Source organism: Camelus dromedarius, chromosome 5, assembly GCF_036321535.1.
Source record: "Camelus dromedarius isolate mCamDro1 chromosome 5, mCamDro1.pat, whole genome shotgun sequence".
Lineage (NCBI taxonomy): Eukaryota > Metazoa > Chordata > Mammalia > Artiodactyla > Camelidae > Camelus > Camelus dromedarius.
Window position 1 is genome coordinate 61,946,265 of NC_087440.1, and position 22,913 is coordinate 61,969,177.

The window sequence follows — 22,913 nt, forward strand, 5'->3', positions numbered from 1 at the left end:
GGACTGATAATACTCTCATTTTTAAGATGAGTGGTAGATTTGCAGGCATCTAATTTTATTATTCTATATGCTTTACTATTATATATATATTTCATATGTATGTAAAATAATTTTCATGTTAATTTAATTTCAGTGAGAAACATGCAGCAAAAATACTAACTGACCCAAGCATAAATGAATTTTTGAAAGCCTCACTTCCTTTACTTACTTTAAGCACATTTACTCTTGTCAGTTGAGTTTTCATATTTTCATTTGACAATTTCAAATCACTAAGCTGTTTCTGAAGTTTCTGAATTTTCTCCTCTAATCTTTGAGTTGTAACAATCTGCAGATTCTTCTGAATATTCCATAATGTTTCTTGCTTATTGTCTTTCTCAGGCTGCTTGAATGTCTTCTCATGCTCATCCATCTGGGAAGTCTGAATCCTGGAGTTTTCCTTTGTAGAAGTCAACAGTATTAAACAAGTTATGCTTTAGGGTGGTATTTCACACTACCACACTAGATCTACTCTAGACTGATAAATTGCAGTCTTAATTCTTAGGTATTTGTAAAATATTTTTACTATAAATATGCATTATTAAAATAATCCAGAAAATAAAATATGACAATAAAAGTGATGGCTTAATGCTAACAAGGATACAGTTAAGTAGACAATGTTATAAACACCAGGTGATAGCATAAATTAGTTCAACTTTTCTAAGAATGTATAAGGAAATAATCAAATATTTAGATAAAGATTCAAGCACAAAGATATTCTTTACAATATTATTCATTACGTGAAAAAAACAAAGTGAATGTCAAAAATTACATATGATTGATTATACATTTCTTAGAAATCAGGTTTTCCAAAAATTTACTAAGAGAAAGTACTAATGATATAGTTAAATGAAAGAAGCAGGATAAAAAAAGTTATGCCTGTCTTAATTATGTTAAAATATTCATGGAAAATAATCAGAAGAAAATATACCTCTATGTTAACACTGGTTATCTCAAAGTGGCAGAATTACTGGTTATTTTAATTGTACTCTTTCTACTATTCTGTACTTTATAAAGTTACTACCAGAAAAAAAAAGAGAGAGAAAGAATAGGAGCAGATTTAATAAAGATACCATATATTTTCATTGTATATAACCTTAAAACTAATAAAATGTATTAAAAAGAACCACTAGTTCTTTCCAAAAAGAAAATAGATACTCCAGGCAAGTCTGGCTAAAGAAGGAAGAAAATATGAAAATATGCAATATTAGGAAGGAGAAACACACAGAACTAATGTACATAAGTTAATTTTATTATGAGAAAGAAGTTATTTAAAATGTTATCACAAATGTTTTAATCCATTAAAAGAAATAAAACAGGTAACATATTAAAGAACAAAAATCAGAATGGCACCATTTTTTCAATAACACATTGGAAATTACAAGACAATGGAATAATGCCTTCAAATCTCTCTGTGAAAATAAAGTCTAAATCCAACTGAGTGTGAAGGTTAAAAACAAAAGACTTTGCTATTCATGCAAAGATTCAAAAAAATTTCACTCTGCAATATACCACTTCTTAGAAATCTATTAGCGGATGCACCCCAGCAAAATAAGAAAGTAAACCCAAAGAGAGGAATATAAGAGTTTCAGGAAACAGTACAACCTAATTAGGAGACTGGAGAAGAAAAGTCACAGGATCATAGCTCTGCCCAAGCCCACTGAGCACAGTCCAGACTGAAGCAAGAGAATTAAGGACTTTGGATGGGAAAGAATCATCTGATGTTGTATCTGGGGGAAAACTAATAAATGAATGTTGAAAATTATATATATGAAAATACAAGAAAAGTATTAACTCTAGGAATAATAACATGTACTACAAGAAAAGAAAGGTCTCAAGAGTAGAGTATTTGGCATTTTGTAAACATTAGCGTCATAGTGAAGTAAACGCTGATTATGGATTTAGCTAAAAATATTGATATAACCATATTGGGAAGATGGAAGGGGGAGGTGGGAAAGTGGTATAAAAGAGAGAAATCTTCATCTAGCATATAATAGGATGTCAACAGATAATGTCTAAAATAAATAACTCAAGATATAGCAGTATAAACAAATTATTTAGGAAAACAGAATTTACTAATAGAAGTAATAGCTAAAAGGGTTAAAGGTAGTTCCCTCTGGGAAAGAGGACAGGTGGAGATAGAGAATGGGGCTACTACTTTTCAATGGGAGACTTTTGGTATATTTGATTTTTTTTTAATGTACATGTGCATAATATATATGCATAAGTGTAAACAATAAAAAATCTACATAACTTTAGATCAAAGAAGAAATAGAAATCAACAGCAAAATTATACACATATATAAAACATGGTAAAAGAACACTTCATATTAAAATGTATTGGGAGGGATATAGCTCAGTGGTAGAATACATGCCTAGCATGCATGAAGTCCTAGGTTCAATTCCCAGTACCTTCATTTAAAAAATAGATAAATAAACCTAATTACCCCTCAAAAAAACAAACAATAAAATAATAAATAATAATAAAATGTATTGGGCAAGCTACAAAGGAATATGTATAACCCTTGCTGCTTTTATGATTTAAAACAAAGAACCCAAAACAAGTATATTTACATAAGGAAAAAGATAAATTAGGAGTGTAGATTTAAATAAAGATACCATATATTTCATTATTTATACATCAAAAATAAACTGGTAAAATGTATTTATTAAAAGAACCATTGGTTCTTTGGAAAGATAAAACAGATGCCCCAGGCAAACCTGGTTAAAGAGGAAAGAGAGGAAGTGAAAACACGTATAATTAGGAAGGAGAAACATACAGAATGCATAGATGTAGAAAAGATGAAAATAGTTCTAAAACACTACTAATTTACAGTTTATATTAAACTTTAAAATACTCACACATTGTAGTCCTGTATTTCCACATTTAGAACCCAACTCCATAGAGGGAGAAAGCACCAATGTAGAAACATATACGTATAAACATACTTATTGCATCATTATTTGTAGTGGCATAAAAAGTGGAAATAAGAATGACCAGTGGTCCATTAATAAGGAATTGGTCGATTATGTAAGTTATATATACACACTGTGGAATACTATGCAGCTTTTAAAGGAATGACTTAAACTGTATCTTTTGACCTAAAGAAAGATCATAACATACTTACTTCTTACCAAGTAAGAAGAGTATTTTGACTAGTACAGTCCCAATTTTGTAAAAATACCACCACCTACGTGTATGTACTCATATATTTCCATAACCATGGCAATGGTTGTAGAAGACATAGGCACACTGGTTACTGAGGTGAAGTAGGCAGAAAGAATGTTGGAGAAGATTATGATTGTTTTCTTCAAAACTTTTAGCATGGATTCAAGGGTTGTGGAAAGCATGTATTATTTGTATATGCTTAAAATTCAATATAGTATTTTTAAAATTTGAATGGAAACGAATCATCATCAATTACATATTCAAGAGCAGAGGTAGTCGCTGGATTCATCTTTGGACTCTGTTGAGTACGTTGTCAATACTACTGCATCAAGGGCTGGAAGTTTTTAAAAGGTGAATGATCAAAACATGTTGGATCGATGAATGAGTGAATGGAATGAGAAACTGAGAGAGTAGAGAGTGAATGAGTTTACGCTTTGGGGCATAGCAGTTATAGAAATAGTATAACATAGGTATGGGTATGACAGGCAACTCTGTGAAGAGGTAGTGAAATAGAATCAAAATTCCCTGAAAATGAATTATACTGCATCCTACCTATTCCCACCCCACTTTCAGGGTTGACTTTTTCCTTATAGATGCAGAAAAGCAGAAAATAGAGAAGTTAATGATCTATAAGATGATTATTGAAGAGTTTTATCAACAGCCCCTTCCCAATACCCATCATATCTAGCTGACACAGTACACCTGAAATTCCACCTTTAGAGAGTCATTCCTTTGCGTTCCTTTCCCTCGAATCCTTCTTAAAAAGTACATTAAGAAAAACATTAACAAATCCCCATACAGTAAATATCAAACATGTATAGTAGATAAATGGGAGATAGGGAGTAAAGAGAGGCTTTTTGATAAAATCAGAAACTTTAAAAGTTTGTAGCAAATTTTCCTCTTTCCTAATATTAAGAAAAGTACAAATAGCATTAACAGCTTTAAACGTTAGATAATATAATGATCATTTTCATTGTCAAAGAAACACCTTATACTTCAGAAAAATTCTTACTTTGTTCATGTCCAATTCTAATCTCTCTTGAAAAAGGTCATTAATAGCAGTTTTTCCTTCCAGACGTTTCAAGGGTTTTATTTGTTCTTTAAACTTTTCATCAGTTTGGGATGATTCTCCAGCAGTTTTTTCACATTTAGGATACAGCTTCTCCAGTCGCTTAGTGAGCATCTGAATTTCCTGCTGGAGGCCTTCAGTTCTCTGCAGGGAAAAAAAAGCAGATAAGACATCCTGATGGTCCATGATTTCTATTTCATCTCAAAACGATGTGCAAGTTCTACTTATACTGACATTGTAGTAACATTAAGTTACTAAATAGATGAATGGGGATGATTTTAGGAAGACTTGACATGTATAAGCTGTTTTTTAAAAAAAGAAACAGGTTTGATATATAAAAATAAGACATTTTAGGGAGTACTGAGAAATAAAATTGTATAATGGATTTTAAGAGAGCAGAGTGTAAAAAGTTTGGAACTGTACAATAAAGACTACTAAGTAGCAGGTTTTACTAATACATTGAATTTAAGCAATACCTATCTTCATTTGAATTTTATGGTGGAGAGTCATGAAATTTTTACCAAAATGATTTAGACATAACAAGGAGATATACCACTTAAACTTGCTGGTTCAATCTTTTGATAGACTTGACCAGTAAATTCAAACTAATGACTGATTTGACAATTACTTTTATGCACAGATTGAACGGACAAGTGTTTGATCATGATGGAAACATTTTCCTCATCATACCACTATTTTAAGCCAGCATTCATTGAGCTTACACTGAAAATGTACTAAGCGTTTGTCATGTATTAATCCATTTAATCCTTAAAACCACTCTGTGGGACAGGAACTATGCTTCCCCAACCCCTACCCCACCCCTGCTCCTGCCAAAATTTACAAATGAAATGAAAGCACAGAGAGGAAGTAATCTGCCCAAGAGCACACAGCTGACAGTGGCAGAGCTGGGATTCAAACCAGACCTCTGCTCTTGACACACTGCACTAGCTCTACTGTGATAATGGACATCCTCTTCCCTTTTATCACTGCAGTAATAAAAATAAAATCAGAGCGACAGAGTTTATGAAGTCGGCTAATATCAAAATCCACATCTTAAACAAATCTGAAAGAGTAAGTCATCTATCAGTATATATACTTACAGACTTCCAAGATTGCCCATTAGCACCAGTTTCCTGAATGCTCTCTTTCACAGTTTCCTCCATGGCTGGTATGGGTTCAACACTGTTGCTGGGAAGAGTAGACAACCGACTGAGGAATTTCTGGTAGTGGGATCGTGCAGTTTTAGTTTCCCAGCTGAATGAATATGGAGGTTTGTCTAACTCACATATTTTTTTTTCCTTATGGTTCAAATCTTGTTGACATTTATCCCAAATTTTCTGCCCATCTTTTGGTCCTTCAGAGTGAAAAATGTCTCTCTCCAAGTTCTTGACTAGGATACCTTCATCCTTATCCTAAATATGTCAACACACATGTTAAATGTCCCATTTGGAATTTAATATTGAGACATCTACTTCCTTTTTTTGAAATATTAAATATAGTCATAAGACAAAACGTCAGGAGAAAAAGCTCTCAACAGAAAGAAAGAGTTACAGAGTCATGAGAAAGACAAGGGCATACTCAAAAAAGTAAACTAGAACATCAAGAGATATTAAAGTGATGTTATGGAGAAACTGTTTTGAGAACATAGGAAATTTAGCTTAGAGAAGCAGCTAACCAAACCACTCCAGTTTATGGGGGAACTCTTTACAGAAAATTTTGAGCTAATAAGTATAGAAAGCATGATAGAATTTTAAAACTCAGCATTTTGCTTCTCCTAACAAAATAACTGATTCAGGCAAGGATCATAAGTGAATGCTAATACAATTAAGTGAAAAATTGGCAGGGAAATGGATATTTTCATAAAGACTTAATTATGATTCTAAAACATCATTTAATAGTAACAGCTTTGATAATGTAAAAGCATAAATAAAAGACTTCACATTTCTTTCGCCCAACCTTTCCCTTATAAGCACCCTACTTTCATTATAAACAGGAGAAAAATAAAAGATAATGCTTGTACTTCTCCTCCCCACCCCCAGCTCCCAGGAAGATTCTGTCTTTATAAATTCTAGTCTTCTTTCCACCTTCTTGCCACCTTCAACTCTGAAAGCTGAGTAAACATGTTTATTTTCTGGGTTTTCTGTCATGTGAAACTGGGAAATAGAAGGGGACCTAGAGTTGTTGAAATAATGATGGGTTTGTATCACTAAAAGTCTAGGAAAAAAGGGCGAATAAAAGAGCAATGGTAAAAAAAAAAAAAAGTCAGATCTACATGGACTCTGATGTGGGAGAGTTTTTCAGAGATGTGGCAGATAGGTCAGAGAAGTGAAAAAACAATGGGAAGTGTTACTGTGAATTACTTGAAAGAGGTGATTAAAAATTGAAATTACTATAAACTTCTCTGAAAGCAGTTGCTGAATTTTTTGACGTGGAAGCCCTCACATTAATTGGATCACAATGGACCTTGTTTTACATTCAGATTGTATAATAAACAATGACAGCTTAAGGATTTCAAAATAGACTTTTACCACTTTCTTGACGATAGTCTGTCCCCCATCCTCCTCCAACATTCTTCCATGAAACTGTTACTCATCCTGAGAATTGCTGTCTACTACGGACCAGCTTTACCTCTTCTTTCTAAACCCAACACATGCCATAATTCTAGACATCAGTGTCCGGGGTAGATGATCCACCAATTTAGTTCTGTGACTCCTGCACTTCAGTTTCAATGACTTTCACCTACACCCTCCTTCAACCCTTATACCCCAACCCCAAAGCCCAGATTTTTGTCAGCAGCAGGTACTAACCAATACTGGAAATTTAAAACTCCAATATTTCACTCTCCAAATACCACCTCTTCTCCCAGCTCTCTCACAGCTCCATTCCCTATAACCTTTTCTTTGGTAACATAGAGACCTTCAGATCCTTCGTGCACTTTCTCTCCACATCTCAGAAAGGCTTCCCATCAACTATGCTGTACTACTTCCTCTGACCCTCCAGAGAGGAGGACCAACGAGCCACTCAACATTTGTCAATTATCTCCGGGAGTAAGACAAGGTAATAAAAATCTGGTTTCTTCAAAAATCAATCAAAGTATATTCTCACCTTCATTTTGAAACTATTGAAGGAATCTTCTTGTCCTTCCATATTTATATAAGGGGTGAATCTGTTAGCACCTGCTAACTTTTTCTCCAAATGGTCTGGTTTTCTCTCTGCCTTTTTTCTTTCAACCAGATGTACCCTGTGTAACATACTGACAGGTAACCATATCATAAGACCAAGTCAATCAATTTTCAATAATTAAAATAAAAAGAAATATCTTCCATTTAAAATATATTTAAATATACATATCACATAAAAATGTATTTCTTATGAAAAGAGCTATGCAGTTAACCAATTATTTCTAGAGAGAGATGAGAAATGGTACACAAATGGAGAGAAAAACAATCCAGCGTTAAGTCCTGGGGGAGGTCAATTTTGAAACCATCCTTTTTGAGAGGAAATGTGCATATAAATACCTGTCTGTCACTATGGTAATATTGTGATGATCAGGAGGTTCCATGTGGGTGCAAGTACAGTGGGCCCTCCGTATTTGTGGGTTCCAGATCCGCAGATTCAACCAACCATGGATTGAAAATATTTTTAAAAAATTTTTAAGCAAAACTTGAATTTGCTGTACATCAGCAACTATTTACATAGCATTTACATCATAATACATACTATAAGTAATTTAGAGATGATTTAAAGTACCTGGGAGGATGTGCATAGGTTAAATGTAAATCCTATGCCATTTATAAAAGGGACTTAGCATCTACAGATTTTGGTATCCTCAGGGGTCCTGGGACCATCCCTGTGGACACTGAGGGACAAGGGATGAAAGATAAGGATTACGAAAAACTGTACTCCTATTTTAGTAACACCTGAAGGGGCTCCTCAAATGAATCCCTGAATGAGATTCCATGAGGGGTAAAGGAATTAAAAATAATGATACAGCAATAGAGAATAGCATATGTAAAAACATGTTTTATTATCAAATATACAAACAGCTAATTATTTGGCTCTTATTTTGATTACCAATTGCAATACTTAAAAGCATCCAGTTAGAAAGGAAAATCAAATCTCTTTGCAAATAACATGGTCTTATATAGAGAAAATCCTAAGGAATCCACATACACACACATAAATACAAAACTATAGGAGCTAATAAATAAGTTCAGTAAGGTTGCAGGACATAAGATCAATATACAAGAATCAACTATATTTCTATTCCTTGAAAATGAACGATCCAAAAAAGAAATTAAGGAAACAGTTCTATTTCCAATGCATAAAAAGAATAAAATACTTAGAACTAAATCTAACAAAAGAAATATGACATGTATGCTAAAAACTACAAAATACTGTTGAAAGAAATTGAAGATCTAAATAAATGGAATGATGCCCCATATTCATGGATTGGAAGATTTAATATTAAGATGACAAAAAAAAAGATGGCAGTACTCCCCCAAACTGAGCTATAAATTCAATACAATCCCTATCAAATCCTAGCTGCCTTTTTAACAGAAGTTGACAAATCAATCTTAAAATTCATAGAGAAAAGGAAAGGACCCAGAGTAGCCAAAACAATCTTGAAAAAGATTCAGACTTCAAAACTTACTACAAAGCTACAGTAATCAAAACAGTGTGGTACTGGCCTAAGAATTGATATATAGACCAATGGAATAGAATTGAGAGTCCACAATTAAACCTATACATTTATGGTCAATTCTCTTTTTTAGTAAGATTATCAAGACAACTCAACACAAGAAATAAGTCTCTTCAAAAAGTGGTGTTGGCACAATTAGTAGATCTTCAAATGAAAAAGAATGCATTTGGATTCCTTAACTCACACCATATACAAAAATTAGTCAAAATGGATCATAGACATAAAGTTAACTGCTAAAACAATAACTATTAAAAGAAAGCATATGTGTAAATCTTCATAATAGTGGATTAGACAATAGTTTCCTAGATATAACACCAAAGACACAAATGACAAAAAAAGAGAAACTTCATTAAAATTTAAAAATGTTGTGCTTTTATCATATATCTGATAAGGGTCTAGTACCCAGAATATGTAAAGAACACAACAACTCAACAATAAAAAGACAAATAACTCAATTTAAAAATGGACAAAGAATCTGAATAGATATTTCTACAAAGAAGATACACAAATAGCCAATAATCCCATGAAAAAATGCTCAATAGCTTTAGTCATTATGAAAATGCAAATTAAATCACCATGAAATACAACTTCCTAGCCACAAGAATGCTATAATAAAAAAAATGACAAGTGTTGGTGAGGATGTGGAGAAATTGGAATCCCTATACATTGTTGGTGGGAATGTAAAATGGTGCAACTGCCTTGGAAAACAGCCTGGAACTTCCTCAAAAATAAGCTCAAAAGGTTAAACATAGAGTTATTTATGATTCAGCAATTCTACCCCTAAGGCATATACCCAAAAGAGATGAAACATACAGTCATATAAAAGCTCATACAAAAATGTTGATAGCAGCATTATTCATAGAGCACCTACAAAAGGTAACAACCCAATGTCCATCAACTGATGGATAAACAAAATGTGGTATATCCTTATAATGGAATATTATTCAGCCATAAAAAGTAATGAAGTACCAATTCATGCTACAAACATTGATTAGTCTTGAAAACACTGTGCTAAATGAAAGAAGTCAAACACAGAGGCCATGTATTATATGATTGCATTCATATGAAATGTCCAGAAAAGGCAAGTCCAGAGAGAAAGTAGATTGGTGGCTGTCAGAGACTAGAGAGGGTGGAATGGGGAGTAACTGCTAATGGACATGGGGTTTCTTTAGGTAATGATGAAAATATTCTGGAATTAGAGAGTGGTGTTATTGCACAATCTTGTGAATATACCAAAAACTACTGAATGTATCCTGTAAAAGGGTGAATTTTAATGGAATGGAAATTGTATCTCAATAAAATTATTTTTTAAAAATGTAATTTTGAGTCAGGTATGTGAAATTCTGCTAGATTTAAATTCTGTGATTTTGGAGTTTGCATATATTTACAAGCTTATGAAAAGTGACATGTTTGAAAACAAACTAGAAAATTCCCTACCTTAGAAGGTTTTCTAGTTCTAGAATTCTTTCAGTTAGATCCCAGTTGCCTCTTTCAAGATTCTGAATATTGGTGTTTTTCAAAGACTTAATTCTGGTTAGAGAAGCAATAAGTTCCTCTAGGTCCTTGATATCATCTTTCAGGGACATTATCTGGAATGACTGTTGCACATTATTTTCTTTGTAACTTTCTAGCTCACTCTTCATCTCTTGTAATGAAGTTTCTTTTATGAAAAGTTTGTTTTGAAGATTTCTTAGCTAATGAGAAAGGGAAAGTGTTATTTTAAAATCATTTATAATTTTGGTTTTAGAAAATCATCATTTTAAATCATAATGGATATTTAAGTTATACATTATTTACAATAAAGATTTTCAAATCTAATAGTAGATTCCAATGTTAAATACATTTTAAAAATCATACCGAATTGACACATAGGGTTTGGAATAAGTGATTTTATTCTCATCAGCGCTGAAGTTGTTTAGATCTTGTACTAAATTATTCAAATAATACATTTTAAAAGTCCTAGCAGAAAAGAAATCCTTGGTACTTTGGTTTCATTTTATGATGGATTGTTAAAGAGAGTGTGTTCATAGGCCTCTCTTCTAAAGAACAGTCTATGTTTACTCTACTTGGTTCCTGCCCTTACTTGTGCTGATCAGAGAAGTGAGTGGAGATGGAAGTCAGGAAAAAGAGCCAGGCATAAATAGATAGATAGATAGAGAGATAAATAAATAAATAAATAAATTTAAGACAAATAAAGGAAAGAAGAGATCATAGAGCTGTAAAGAGAAGTAAGAGTGATGGCTTGTGAGAGAGGGGAAGTGACACAAGAGAGACACCATAGGCTGCCATTGGAGGAAGAGACCAAAAATGATTGGAGCTATAAGAGGTACAGCTGCTGTGAGCTGATTTGTTCATTTTTGGGTAGCATCTAAAAAAACCTCTGCTCTTTTATCTGATAAGGTAAGAATGTTCACTAGTTGAAGAAAACTGAGGCACTGCAAACATTAAAGGGTCAATTAACTTTTAATCTAATTTGTTCAAATTTCTTAATAGGCTCTGTATGATCCTGATGAACTAGTAAAAGAACAAGGGGGAAAAAGACACATCTGATTTGACACTGTAAAAGATTGTTAGCTTTATAACCAGAAAAAAGATTAGGAATATTTTGTTACTGAAAAATAATTACATTAATTAGAAATGCTGTAATTCTCAGCAGCAAAGGAGGTATGAAGCCCAAGCATTTTAAACTACATTTTTGTCCAGTATGTGTATAAGGTGCTTTTTCCCATATGTCCTAAAAAAAAAAGTCTGTGAAATTCAAACAATGAAATGAAATTTATATGTTCTCAAAACATACTTTTATGTATTTTAAAAACTATATTGCCACTGGAAAAAACACACTTTAGTGAAGCCAGACAATTTATAGAGAAAGAAAATATATAAGAGTGAAAAGACCTCAAAATTTGGAGGAGTAAGACAGACTATGGCCAAGGCAAATCAGTTAAATTTTCTTACCCACCTTACATTCTGGTTGTAAGAAATAAAAATAACATATATCAAGGGCCTATCATAGCATCTGGCACATATTAAAACATAAGTACACACTAAATTGAAGTTTGTGCTCCCTTAGAACTGGAAATTAAGCCATACAAAAAGAGCTCCACAAACTTCCTTAATTAGCTGCAGAACTGACTAAACTGTCTGAAATGGAGCAGGGTGGCAGAGGGCACAGACAAGGTCATAGAAATGAAGTGAAAGATTTGAGCTCAAGCTAACACCCATTTCTCCATTTCACTGCCCAGACACACCAATGATAAGAACCTTCTGTGCTTATTCTTCATCCATCATAATTCAATTTTTATATTTTTCCGTCTCTCATCCCTTATGCCTCACCATGGAAACATTTCTCTCTAAAGTCACCAATGATCTCATATCAGATTCAACAATTCTTTTCATTTGTCACCATACTCCACCTGTCACTGAAGCATTTGACACCACTGGGCATACTTTTTTGCTAGATGTGGTCATTGGCACTTGGTATCCATTCCTAACCCTGTGGTATCTTCTTGTTCCACAGAACTAGAAATAAAACTGTTATTTTTCCAGACTCCCTTGTGGAGGGTGGGATTCCTCTAGGCCAATGGTTTCTCAAACTTAAGCATGCTACAGAATCACCTGGAGGGCTTCTTAAAAAACAGATTGCTAGACCTAACCCCAAAGTTTCTAGTTGCGGCCTGAGAATTTGGATTTCTACCAAGTTTCCAGGTGATGTTAATGTTGCTGGTCTAGAGAACTACACTTTGAGAGCCATGCTATATGTAAACTGAGCTGTACCAAAGAGATGCGTTCCCATGAAATTTAGAACAAAGGAGAAGAGACCATCTTCCCCACTACTGTTTCTGCTAGTAAGCAAAGTCAAGGAGGGGGACAGGAAAAAACACCCCATTACCTAGTTACTAGCTTTGTGGAAGTTGAGAGGTGGCTGTGGCTGTGCACTAAAAGCTCAATGGCAGCAGCAGTAATTTCTGAACCTCAGGATCCCGTCTACATTGGCGTGTCTTTGAATTCACTCATCCGAAGCTGGCTCCAGTTCCCACACACAGACCTTCCAGTCATTTCGTGTATACATAATTCCCTGTATTAAATCATTTTCTGTTTGAAATACGTAGAGTGGTTTCTGTTTTCCACAGTGACTCCATGACTGATTCTTGACTTTCAGGAAACTGGCAGACTCCTTTTCCTCTCCCTTCCTGATTACTTCTTTCCATTCTTCTACTATGATTTCTTTTTCTCTTGCATGGAGGCACTCCTAGTGCTGGTATTAAAGAACAGTGCTAAGTTGGATGTGACAGACTATGTTGTGTGTGTGTGTGTGTTTCTTTAAATGACCATAAAAGAGGTAAATGTGGTTTTTTAAAAAAATGCATCTTATAGTTCAGAAACCAGATGAAGCTTCCCAGGGTGAAGAAGAATCTTCAAGATTCAATAAACTCTCATGGTCAGTCCCATAGCCTCCAGGGTTGCATTGACTTCATCATTTAGATTGCTTTTTAATTCAATTTCCAGCTCGGGAATAATCTTCTTTATAAAATATTCTTCCATTTTCCCCAAAACACGCATATTAAATGCTGCTCTATAGTCTTGACCCTTGAGCAATTCTCATAGGGTAATTACAACCTTCTACCACATAGGAAATGGAAATGGTAAATGGCTCACAGTGGGAAGTTGGGTTTTTAGGATATTTCCGGCAAAATTCTGAAGAGAAATCAGTTTTGCAGTATGAAGTAGTGAGAACAGGAGTTCTCTAAGAAAAATTACAGCATTATTAAACTAAAACTTCCTAGAATAGAATACAACCATTAGTGAAATAAAATTAGCAAATTTTCTCTAGAGAAAAAGAGTGAAGTGATTAGTTAAGAGAATTCAGCATCACTGGTTAATAATGAAACATTTTCATTCTTTCTACCTTGTACTAAACCGGAGGATCGGATTTCCCCCCCTTCTTACTTTGCACGCAAGTGAAACTTTCACTCCTTGTGTAGAGGAGCTATTCTTTTATGGCATTTCTTGAGCACTTCCACTCCTTCCCGAGGCATTCATTTGTCAGTTTCTACTTATTATCAAAGAGTGTGATTTGCTTCATCCCTAAGTCTGCGTATAGCAAATCAGAACCTGTTTTAAGACCTATCTATTTAATCATAAATTAATTTACTAAAAATAATGGGTTAAATATACTATGAAAGATGTATTTAGAAAATATCTTTCAATAGAAAGATCAAATGTTTTAAAAGTAGCAAGTTTAAAATCCATTTATATTTAAATTCATTCATTTAAAAACATGTTAATTAGATCATAGTCATTTTTGATTCACTCTTTTTAAAAATCTCACCCCTCAAGTCTGTTCATTTTACCTCTAACGTGTCTTTCACATCTACCCCTTTCTTCCCATGCCTTTGTCTTGTTTCATGGCCTCATTGTCCATCTCATGCACTGTTTGTTGTAAGACATCCTACTTGGTCTTCCCACCTCCAATCTAGCAACTCTCTGAACCATTCTTAATTCAAAAACAAGCCTTTATTGTCTTCTATGTTCCAGTCATGTGCTAGGCTCTGGGGATCCTGAGAAGATTAGGAATGCTCAAAAATTTCCCAGTTCACCAGGGAGACCAATTTGAAAACAAATAATTAGAATATACTATAATGGGTACAGTAACAGTGGTATGAACAGAATGTTCCAAGAACACAAGCAAAGGATAGCAATTCTGTCCTCAGTTGTTTCAGACCGTCTAATACCACTCCTCCTCAAAACCCTGGGATGATTCCCCATGAGCCACAAACTCACTATAGCATGTTATTCTAGCTACTTCATTGGCTCGAACCTACTTATACAGTCCTTCAGCCCTGTCTTCAACCTCTGTAAAGTCCTCGATGTCCTTCAAGGTTCGTCATAACTGCCACTGCCTCCAAGAAGCCTATGCTCACAGTTTACCTGGTATTTTCCTTTACTGTATATGTCTGTCTCCCCATTTTCTAATTTTTTTTTTTTGTAGATGAGAATCGTGATTACTTAATTTTTCTATCCTCATCTCCCAAGTGCCTTACTTTAGTACTTTTCACATGGCAGGACCTCAACAAATGTTGCGTTGAAACTCTATCCTATCAAGTGGATCACAATTTCTAGTAATCACAGTGATTGCTCAGATCCTTCAGCATTTTATTCATTATTTTAACCAGTAAGTAAGGGGGTTCTCTGCACTGCAATGGTTACTGTTCACCAAAAGGTACCATATAAATAATGAATGTCCCCTGGAGTTGTGTGATGCAGGGGTCCCACTTCCCTGTACTATGATATAAGAACTATGTTTTAAGATCTTGTTTTAGTTATCTTACTGTTAGGGTATTGTTAAAATAATGTTAGGTAACAGGTTTCTTGAAAAGTATCTAAATTGCATGAGTCTCAGACTCACGCAACATTGATTCTAGATCTAGCTTAATTTTCCTTTTAATGACCAAACTTTGTCAATTAGTCTTCCAGAGAGCTTGACAGTTCTAATATTTACTTATTCCATATGAACTGTGATTTGCAAACTAAGATTTAAAAATCTAAATCCTGCATTACAGGTATACCTCAGAGATATTGCAGACCACTGAAATAAAGCAAATATCACAATAAAGTGAGCCACATGAATTTTTTGGTTTCCTAGTGCATATAAAAGTTACATTTACACTATATTGTAGTCTATTAAGTGTGTGATAGCACTGTCTAAAAGAATAATGTATGTTCCTTAATTTAAAAACACTTAATTGCTAAAAAATGCTAGCCATCATCTGAACCTTCAGCGAGTCATAATCTTTCTGCTGATGGAGGCAACTGAAATTGCATCCATGTTGATGGTTGCTGACTTAACAGAGTGCTGGTTGCTGAAGCTGGTAGTGGCTGTGGTAACTTCTTAAAATAAGACAGCAATGAAATTTGCCACATCGATTGACTCCTCCTTCCACAATCTCTCTGGGCATGTAATGCTTTTTGAAAGCATTTTACCCACAGAAGTTTTCCAAAAATTGGACTAAACTCTTTCAAACCCTGTCCCTGCTTTATCAACCATTTATGTAATATTCTAAATCCTTTGCTGTCATTTCAACAATCTTAACAGCATCTTCACCAGGAGTGGATTCTATCTCAAGAAACTACTTTCTTTGCTCATCCATAAGAAACAACTCCTCATCCATTCAAGTTTTATCATGAGATTGCAGCAGTTCAGTCACATCATCAGGCTCCACTTCTAATTCTAGTTCTCTTGCTATTTCCACAACATCTGCAGGGACTTCCTCCACTGACGAGCTTGCTAAACCCCTCAAAGTCACTCATGAGGGTTCAAATCAACTTATTCCAAACTCCTGTTAATCTTGATGTTTTGATCTCTTCCCATGAATTACAAATGTTCTTAATGGCATCTAGAATGGTGAATCCTTTCCAGAAGGTTTTCCTTTGCCCGGGTTCATTAGCAGAATCGTATGGAAGCAATAGCCTTATGAAATGTATTTCATAAATAATAAGACTTGAAAGTCAAAATTACTCCTTGATCCATGGGCTGCAGAATGGATGTTGTGTTAGCAGGCATGAAAACAACCTTGACCTTACTGAACATCTCCATCAGAATGCTTGGGTGACCAAGAACAGTAATATTTTGAAATTAATCATTTTTTCCGAGCAGTAGGCCTCAAAAGTGGGTTAAAAATATTCAGTAAACCATGTTGTAAACAAAAGTGCTGTCATCCAGGCTTTGTTGTTCCATCTAGAGAGCACAGGGAAAGTGGATTTAGCATAATTCTCAAGGGCCCTCAGATTTGGGGAATGGTAAACGATCACTGGCTTCAACTGAAAGTCACCAGCTGTACTGGGCTCTAAAAAGAGAGTCAACCTGTCCTTTGAAGCTTTGAAACCAGGCATTGATTTCTCCTCTATAGCTATGAAAGTCCTAATGGCATCTTCTTCCAATAGGAGGCTGTTTTGTCTACAATGAAAATCTGTTTAGTCACCTTCATCTTGCTCTTAGCTAGATCTTCTGGATAACTTACTGCAGCTTCTACATCAGCACTTACTTCATCACCTTGCACTTTTATGTTGTGGAGATGGCTTTTTCCTTAAACCTCATGAACCAATCTCTGCAAGCTTCAGACTTTTCTTCTGTAGCTTCCTCACCCCTTTCAGCATTTCTAGAATTGAAGAGAGTTAGGATCTTGCTCTGGATTAGGCTTTGGCTTAAGGGAATGTTGTGGCTGGTTTGACCTCTATCCAGATCAAGAGAACTTTCTCCATATTGACAACAAGGCTGTTTCACTTTCTTATCATTCATCTGTTCACTTGAGTAGCACTTTTAATTTCCTTCAAGAACTTTTCCTTTACATTCACAACTTGGTAACAGTTCAGCACAAGAGACCTAGATTTCAGCCTGTCTTGGCTTTCAACATGCCTTCCTCACTAAGCTTAATCATTTCTAGGTTTTGATTTAAAGTGTACTCTTAACAGTTGAACATTTAGAGGTAATTGTAAGGTTATTAACTGGTCTAATTTTAATACTGTTGTGTCTTGGGAAATAGGGAGGCCTGAGGAGAGGGAGAGAGATGAGAAATGGCAGGTGGGTGGAGCAGTGGGAACTCGCACAACATTTATCAATTAAGCTCTCTGTCTTATATAGGCAGAGTTCATGGTGTCCCAAAACGACAATAGTAACATCAAAGATCACTGATCACAGATCACCACAACAAATATAATAATAATGAAAGAGTCTAAAATATTGGAAGAGTTACCAAAACGTGACACAGAGTCATAAAAGTGAGCAAATGCTGTTGGAAAAATGATGCTGATAGACTTGCTCAATGCAGGGTGGCCACAGACCTTCAACTTGTAAAAAACACATTATCTGCAAAGTGCAATAAAGTGAAGCACGATAAAATGAGGTATACCTGTATTTTTCATGTTAAAGAATCACAATTTTTGAAAAGTTTGATGCTGGATTTGGGCATAACAAACTAGAAATATGTTCAGAACCTAGCTAAATTCAGGCACCGAAAACCTCAGATACAGCTTGTTGATAAAGATTGTCAACAAAGGACTTAAATCTAGAATATATAAAGAACTCTAAACTCTCAGAAAACAAGCCGATGAAAAAAATGGGCAAAATATTTGAATAGAAACTTTGCTGGAGAGAGTATGTGGATGGCAAATAGGCACATAAAAATATGTTCAACATCACCAGCCATTAGGGATATGCAAATTAAAGCCACAATGAGATACCACTACACAGATATTACTCTATCTAAAATACAAAATAGTGACAACACCAAATGCTGGTGAGGATGTAGAGAAACTTGTGACATAATTCACTTGCCATAAAATTCATCCTTTAAAGTATATAGTTCAGGGCAGAGGGTACAGCTCAGTGGTAGACTGTGTTCCCAGAATGCGCAAGGTCCTGGGTTCAATCTCTAGTACCTCTGTTAAAAATAAATAAATCTAATCCCCCCCACCAAAATACAAGACATAATGTAACATACTAACACAATAATGATAAAAATAAAGTATACAATTCAGTTTTTAGTATATTCACAGCTTGTGTAAAATCACCATGATCTAATTTCAGAACATTGTCAGTATCCCCTAAAGAAACCCCATACCCATCAGTAGTCACTCCCCACTCCCCGCTCCTTCTAGCCCCTGACAACCATTAATCTACACTGTTTCTATGGACTTGCCTATTCTGGACATTTTACATGAATGGAATCTTACAATGTTGCCTCTTATGACTGCCTTCTTTTCACTTAGCGTATTTTAAAGGTTCATCCATGTTGTAGCATGGATCAGTACTCGATTCCTCTTTATGGCTGGATAATATTCTACTATATGAATATACCACATTTTGCTTATATACTGATGAATATTTGGGTGTGTCCACTTTTTGGCTTTATGAATTATGCTACAATGAACATTCATTTACAAGTTTTTATGTGAATATATTTCCAATTCTCTGGTGTATCCACCTAGGAGTGGGATCACTGGGTCATATGGTAACACTGTGTTTAGCTCTGTGAGTATACAATATCCTTAAAATGACATTTGAGGGGAGGTTGTAGCTCAGTGGTAGAGCATGTGCTTAGCATGCATAAGGTCGTGAGTTCAATCCCCAGTACTCTTAAAATTAAAAAAAAAAAAAAAAAGTAAAATGACAACATTTTAGAAATGGAGAAGATGAGTGGTTACCAGAGATCAAGGTGAGGAAAGAAGTTAGTGTGGATATCAAATGGCAATAAGGAAGGCTCTTTGTGGTGTTAAAACTAATCAGTATTTTGATCGACTATTTAGAACTTAATACAAACACACACAAGAGTACAAGTAAAACTCAGGAAATCTGAATAATATTGGTAGATTGTATTATATCAATGTTAACATTTAGGCTGTTATACTATAATTTGCAAAATTTGACTATTGGGAGAAATTGGGCAAAGCTTGTAATGGATCTCTCTGTATTATTTCTTAAAACTGCAAATGAATCCATAATTATCTCAATACAAATTCCAATTAAAGTTAATAACTGGTTCTCATTTTCTTTTAGTTGCAAAATTTATATTGCCTCCCTTCACCCCCTCCAGAGCTGGCTATATCTACCAGGTTTCTACTATTTGCCTTATTACTACAGAAGGGAAAGAAAACATCTTATCTGCATAAACAGTCATGTTGCCCTCACAAATAAAAATTTCTATAAAAATCGCACTAGAACTACTGACAAAACACATTAATCTTAAGTTGAAGACACCAGAGCTTATTATATATTATCAGTAACATTTTTACAAGTTGTTTAACTCCTATTTATTACAACAGCAGCCCATCTAGCACTATGAAAGAATTTTAACTCAGTATCATATTGCCTAAACTAGACAACACAATCACCAACTGAATATTTATCCCTTCTATACCTGGCTTTTCCTAAATAAAGCTCTCTTGCACCTGTTTCTCCATTATTGGACAGAAACACATGATAATTATTTTTGTATGTCCACAAAGAGATAAAGTTAATTATAAAAAATTTAAATGCATGCAGTGAAGAGAAAGACTGTCTCATCATGACAATTGAGTTCCTGTAGGATTAAATAATAGGTTATTGGAAAAGGGAAAGATGACTCATGCTGAAGGTATTCTGTTGAAATCACTAGGCTCTTAAAAAAAAAAAAAAACTAGCAGTTAAACTGTCACTAATTTTTATTAAATTCAAAAAATGCCAATATGAGCTATGGAATAGTTTTTAATGTATATAGTATCTAAAATCAAGTCAAAATGAGACCTTGTATAGCCTTCTAAATATCTGCTTTGGAAAACAGATTAAAAATATGTATAGGTACCAAATGCTTTATGCACATGTAGAGAACTGCCTTTAAAAAGTACTTTGAAATTCTTGAAAATAGCTTACATATTTTCTTTAAACAAGTTTAAAACAAGTCTTTTTTTTTTTTTTTTTACAATTTGGTGAATTGGGCATAAACATAAACCCTAATCTAACCCAAATCCAAATTATTAAAAAATCTCAAACTTCTTAAGTACCAGTAGTAAGTTATTCTGTGGACAAGAAGAACAATACTACCCATAGTAAAACTGCTACAGTTTTCAGGGATTTGCATCACATTTTTCTGAAAGAAAAGACAAATTAAGAAATCTCTACAAAGTGTCATAAGATTTATTGTAACTATATAAATTACACTTAATCTCTATTCATCTTTCTATCTTAAAAGAGGGAAAATATTCACATAAAAATTGAAATATATGCTTGTTTACATATCTATCTAGCTATATATTTATATCTATTTAAATAAAACCTGGAGTCAGGGTGAAAAGAGGCCTCAAGGAATAAAGCCACTCTTATGGGCTGAGTTGCACCCCCTCAAAGTTCGTATGTTGAAATCCTAACTGCCAGAATGTGATTGTATTTGAAAATAGGGTCTTTAAAAAGGTAATCAAGTTAAAATGAGATCATCTTTAGGGTGGGTTGATTCAGTATGACTGGTGTTCTTAATAAGGGAAGGAAATCTGGACACAGTTACAGAGGGAAGACCACGTGAAGACAGAGAACAGATGGCCACCTACAAGCCAAAGAGAGAGACCTCAGAAGAAACCAACCTTCTTACCACACACAAGTAATTATGTAAGGTGATGGACGTATGAAGCAACCTTACTGTGGTAATCATTTTGTGATATATATATACACACATACATACACACATATACACATACATCAAATCATCATGTTGTACATCTTAAATTTACACGATGCTGTATGTCAGTTATATGGCAATAGAGCTGGGGAAAACATTAAAAAGGAAGAAGAAACTAACCCTGCTGACATCTTATCTTGGACTTCTGACCTCCAGAATCGTAAGAAAATAAATTCGTGTTATTTAAGCCACCCAGTCCATTGTGCTTTCTTATGGCAGCCCAAGCAAACCAATACAGACCCAGAGACAGCTACTCATTCAAAGGGCTGGTCAATGTCCCAGAATATAAGCGTTCAGAACATTTTACTTAGAGGTCACCACAGAGGCAATCCAGACAAAGAGTCACATCATGTTACCTTTAACAATGTCAGTGACCTTTGGAACTCCTTTCTCTGGCAACAAATACGCTGACAGTACTTGGGTTCAACTAAAAAACACCTACAAGCACTCTCTAGCTCATCACAGGGTGTCAAGGGAAAAGTCAAGGCATTTCCTATAAATGCGGTTTCTTTCTTTTTCATCTGTTGATATAACTCAGATGGTTCAAGTTATTTAATAAGACTGGTGGATATTCGCCATTTGGTGCTATATTGTAAGTAGGAAATCATCCTTCCCACTGAAAAATGCTTAATATGTGTAATTGTTATTATTAATACATTTTGTAATTATTATTATTACAAACATTTTGAGCATGGTAGTTCCTAAGCAATGGTCTAACACTACAGCATTCAGCAGTAACTCAAAAGCACTATGTACCATCTTCAAAAGGATTTCTCTGGCAAAAGACAGACTTGGGTCTACATCAGTGCTCCTCAGTGATAAAAGGGTTCAATATTGAGAAAAAAGCAAAACTGAGTTCAGATAATACTTTAAGTCTTTTATCAGAATATTTCTCTCCCTACAGAGGATATAATTTCCCACTGTGTTTTATTTTCAGGTAATCCATATACCTCAGCTGAAAGATTCTTATTTTTCACCAACAAACCAGTAAGGTCAGGATGGACTGGGTCAGCTGCCTTTTTGTTGTACATGACTGGATTCCTGGTGGGAACCACTTTAAGAGGTGGATCCAAACAAGCCTACAAAGAGAAATTTTGAATTAATTAACTAAACATATACCCTAGAAATCACAACCCACAATGTTTTAGCCCATACAAACTTGAGTATGTAGCTCTAAATAGAATACAACTTTAAAATATTCATTTTGAGGTGCTATCCCAACAAATGAAATAGGACTCAAGAAAATAGCAAGTAACATGTTGACCTATAAGGCTTTTTATAAAATTCTTTTCTAAAACTATTTTCTAAAAAATTTTTTTCTAAAAAATTTTTCTAAAATACTTTTCTAAAAATTCTTACCTAACAATCAATAACACTAGCCATAAGTAAATGCAGCACATCTAATAAACATACTTTCTGAGAGTACAGGAACCAAGAAAACACACATAAAATGTCTGGGGAAATTTTAATTCACATCTTATAAAACCTTTATAGAAACTTGAACTACCAGTATTTACTTTATTTTTTTTGTGTGACAAATCAATTCCTATGCATTGTATCATCATGCAAATTGATGTTTTAAAAAATCTGATTTCAGCAAATCAACATTAATTTGATTAATGTTTCTTTCACACCTATATTGGGGGTAAAAATTAGGGAGATTTGCCTGCATTATAATATCTCCTCCTATTGTCAAAAGAGTGTGCAATGTTTTAATTTTTAATTAGCATAACT

The 22,913-nt window shown here is 34.3% G+C and overlaps 1 protein-coding gene across 3 annotated transcripts in view; it reads right to left on the minus strand.

Annotated features, from left to right (window-relative positions):
- LOC105086197 (coiled-coil domain-containing protein 170-like) overlaps positions 1 to 22,913 on the minus strand; it is a 36,044-nt gene that overhangs the window by 3,198 nt on the left and 9,933 nt on the right. For 2 of the 3 annotated variants that reach the window (XM_064486018.1, XM_031453859.2), the window contains exons 3-8: positions 22,130 to 22,258; positions 10,414 to 10,670; positions 7,380 to 7,527; positions 5,375 to 5,686; positions 4,218 to 4,418; positions 209 to 436 (exon numbers count right to left, since the gene is read on the minus strand). In XM_064486018.1, the coding sequence (XP_064342088.1) occupies positions 209 to 436; positions 4,218 to 4,418; positions 5,375 to 5,686; positions 7,380 to 7,527; positions 10,414 to 10,670; positions 22,130 to 22,258 (1,275 nt within the window). The remainder of the gene's footprint in view (positions 1 to 208; positions 437 to 4,217; positions 4,419 to 5,374; positions 5,687 to 7,379; positions 7,528 to 10,413; positions 10,671 to 22,129; positions 22,259 to 22,913) is intronic. The other variant, XM_064486019.1, reaches the window with a different exon arrangement.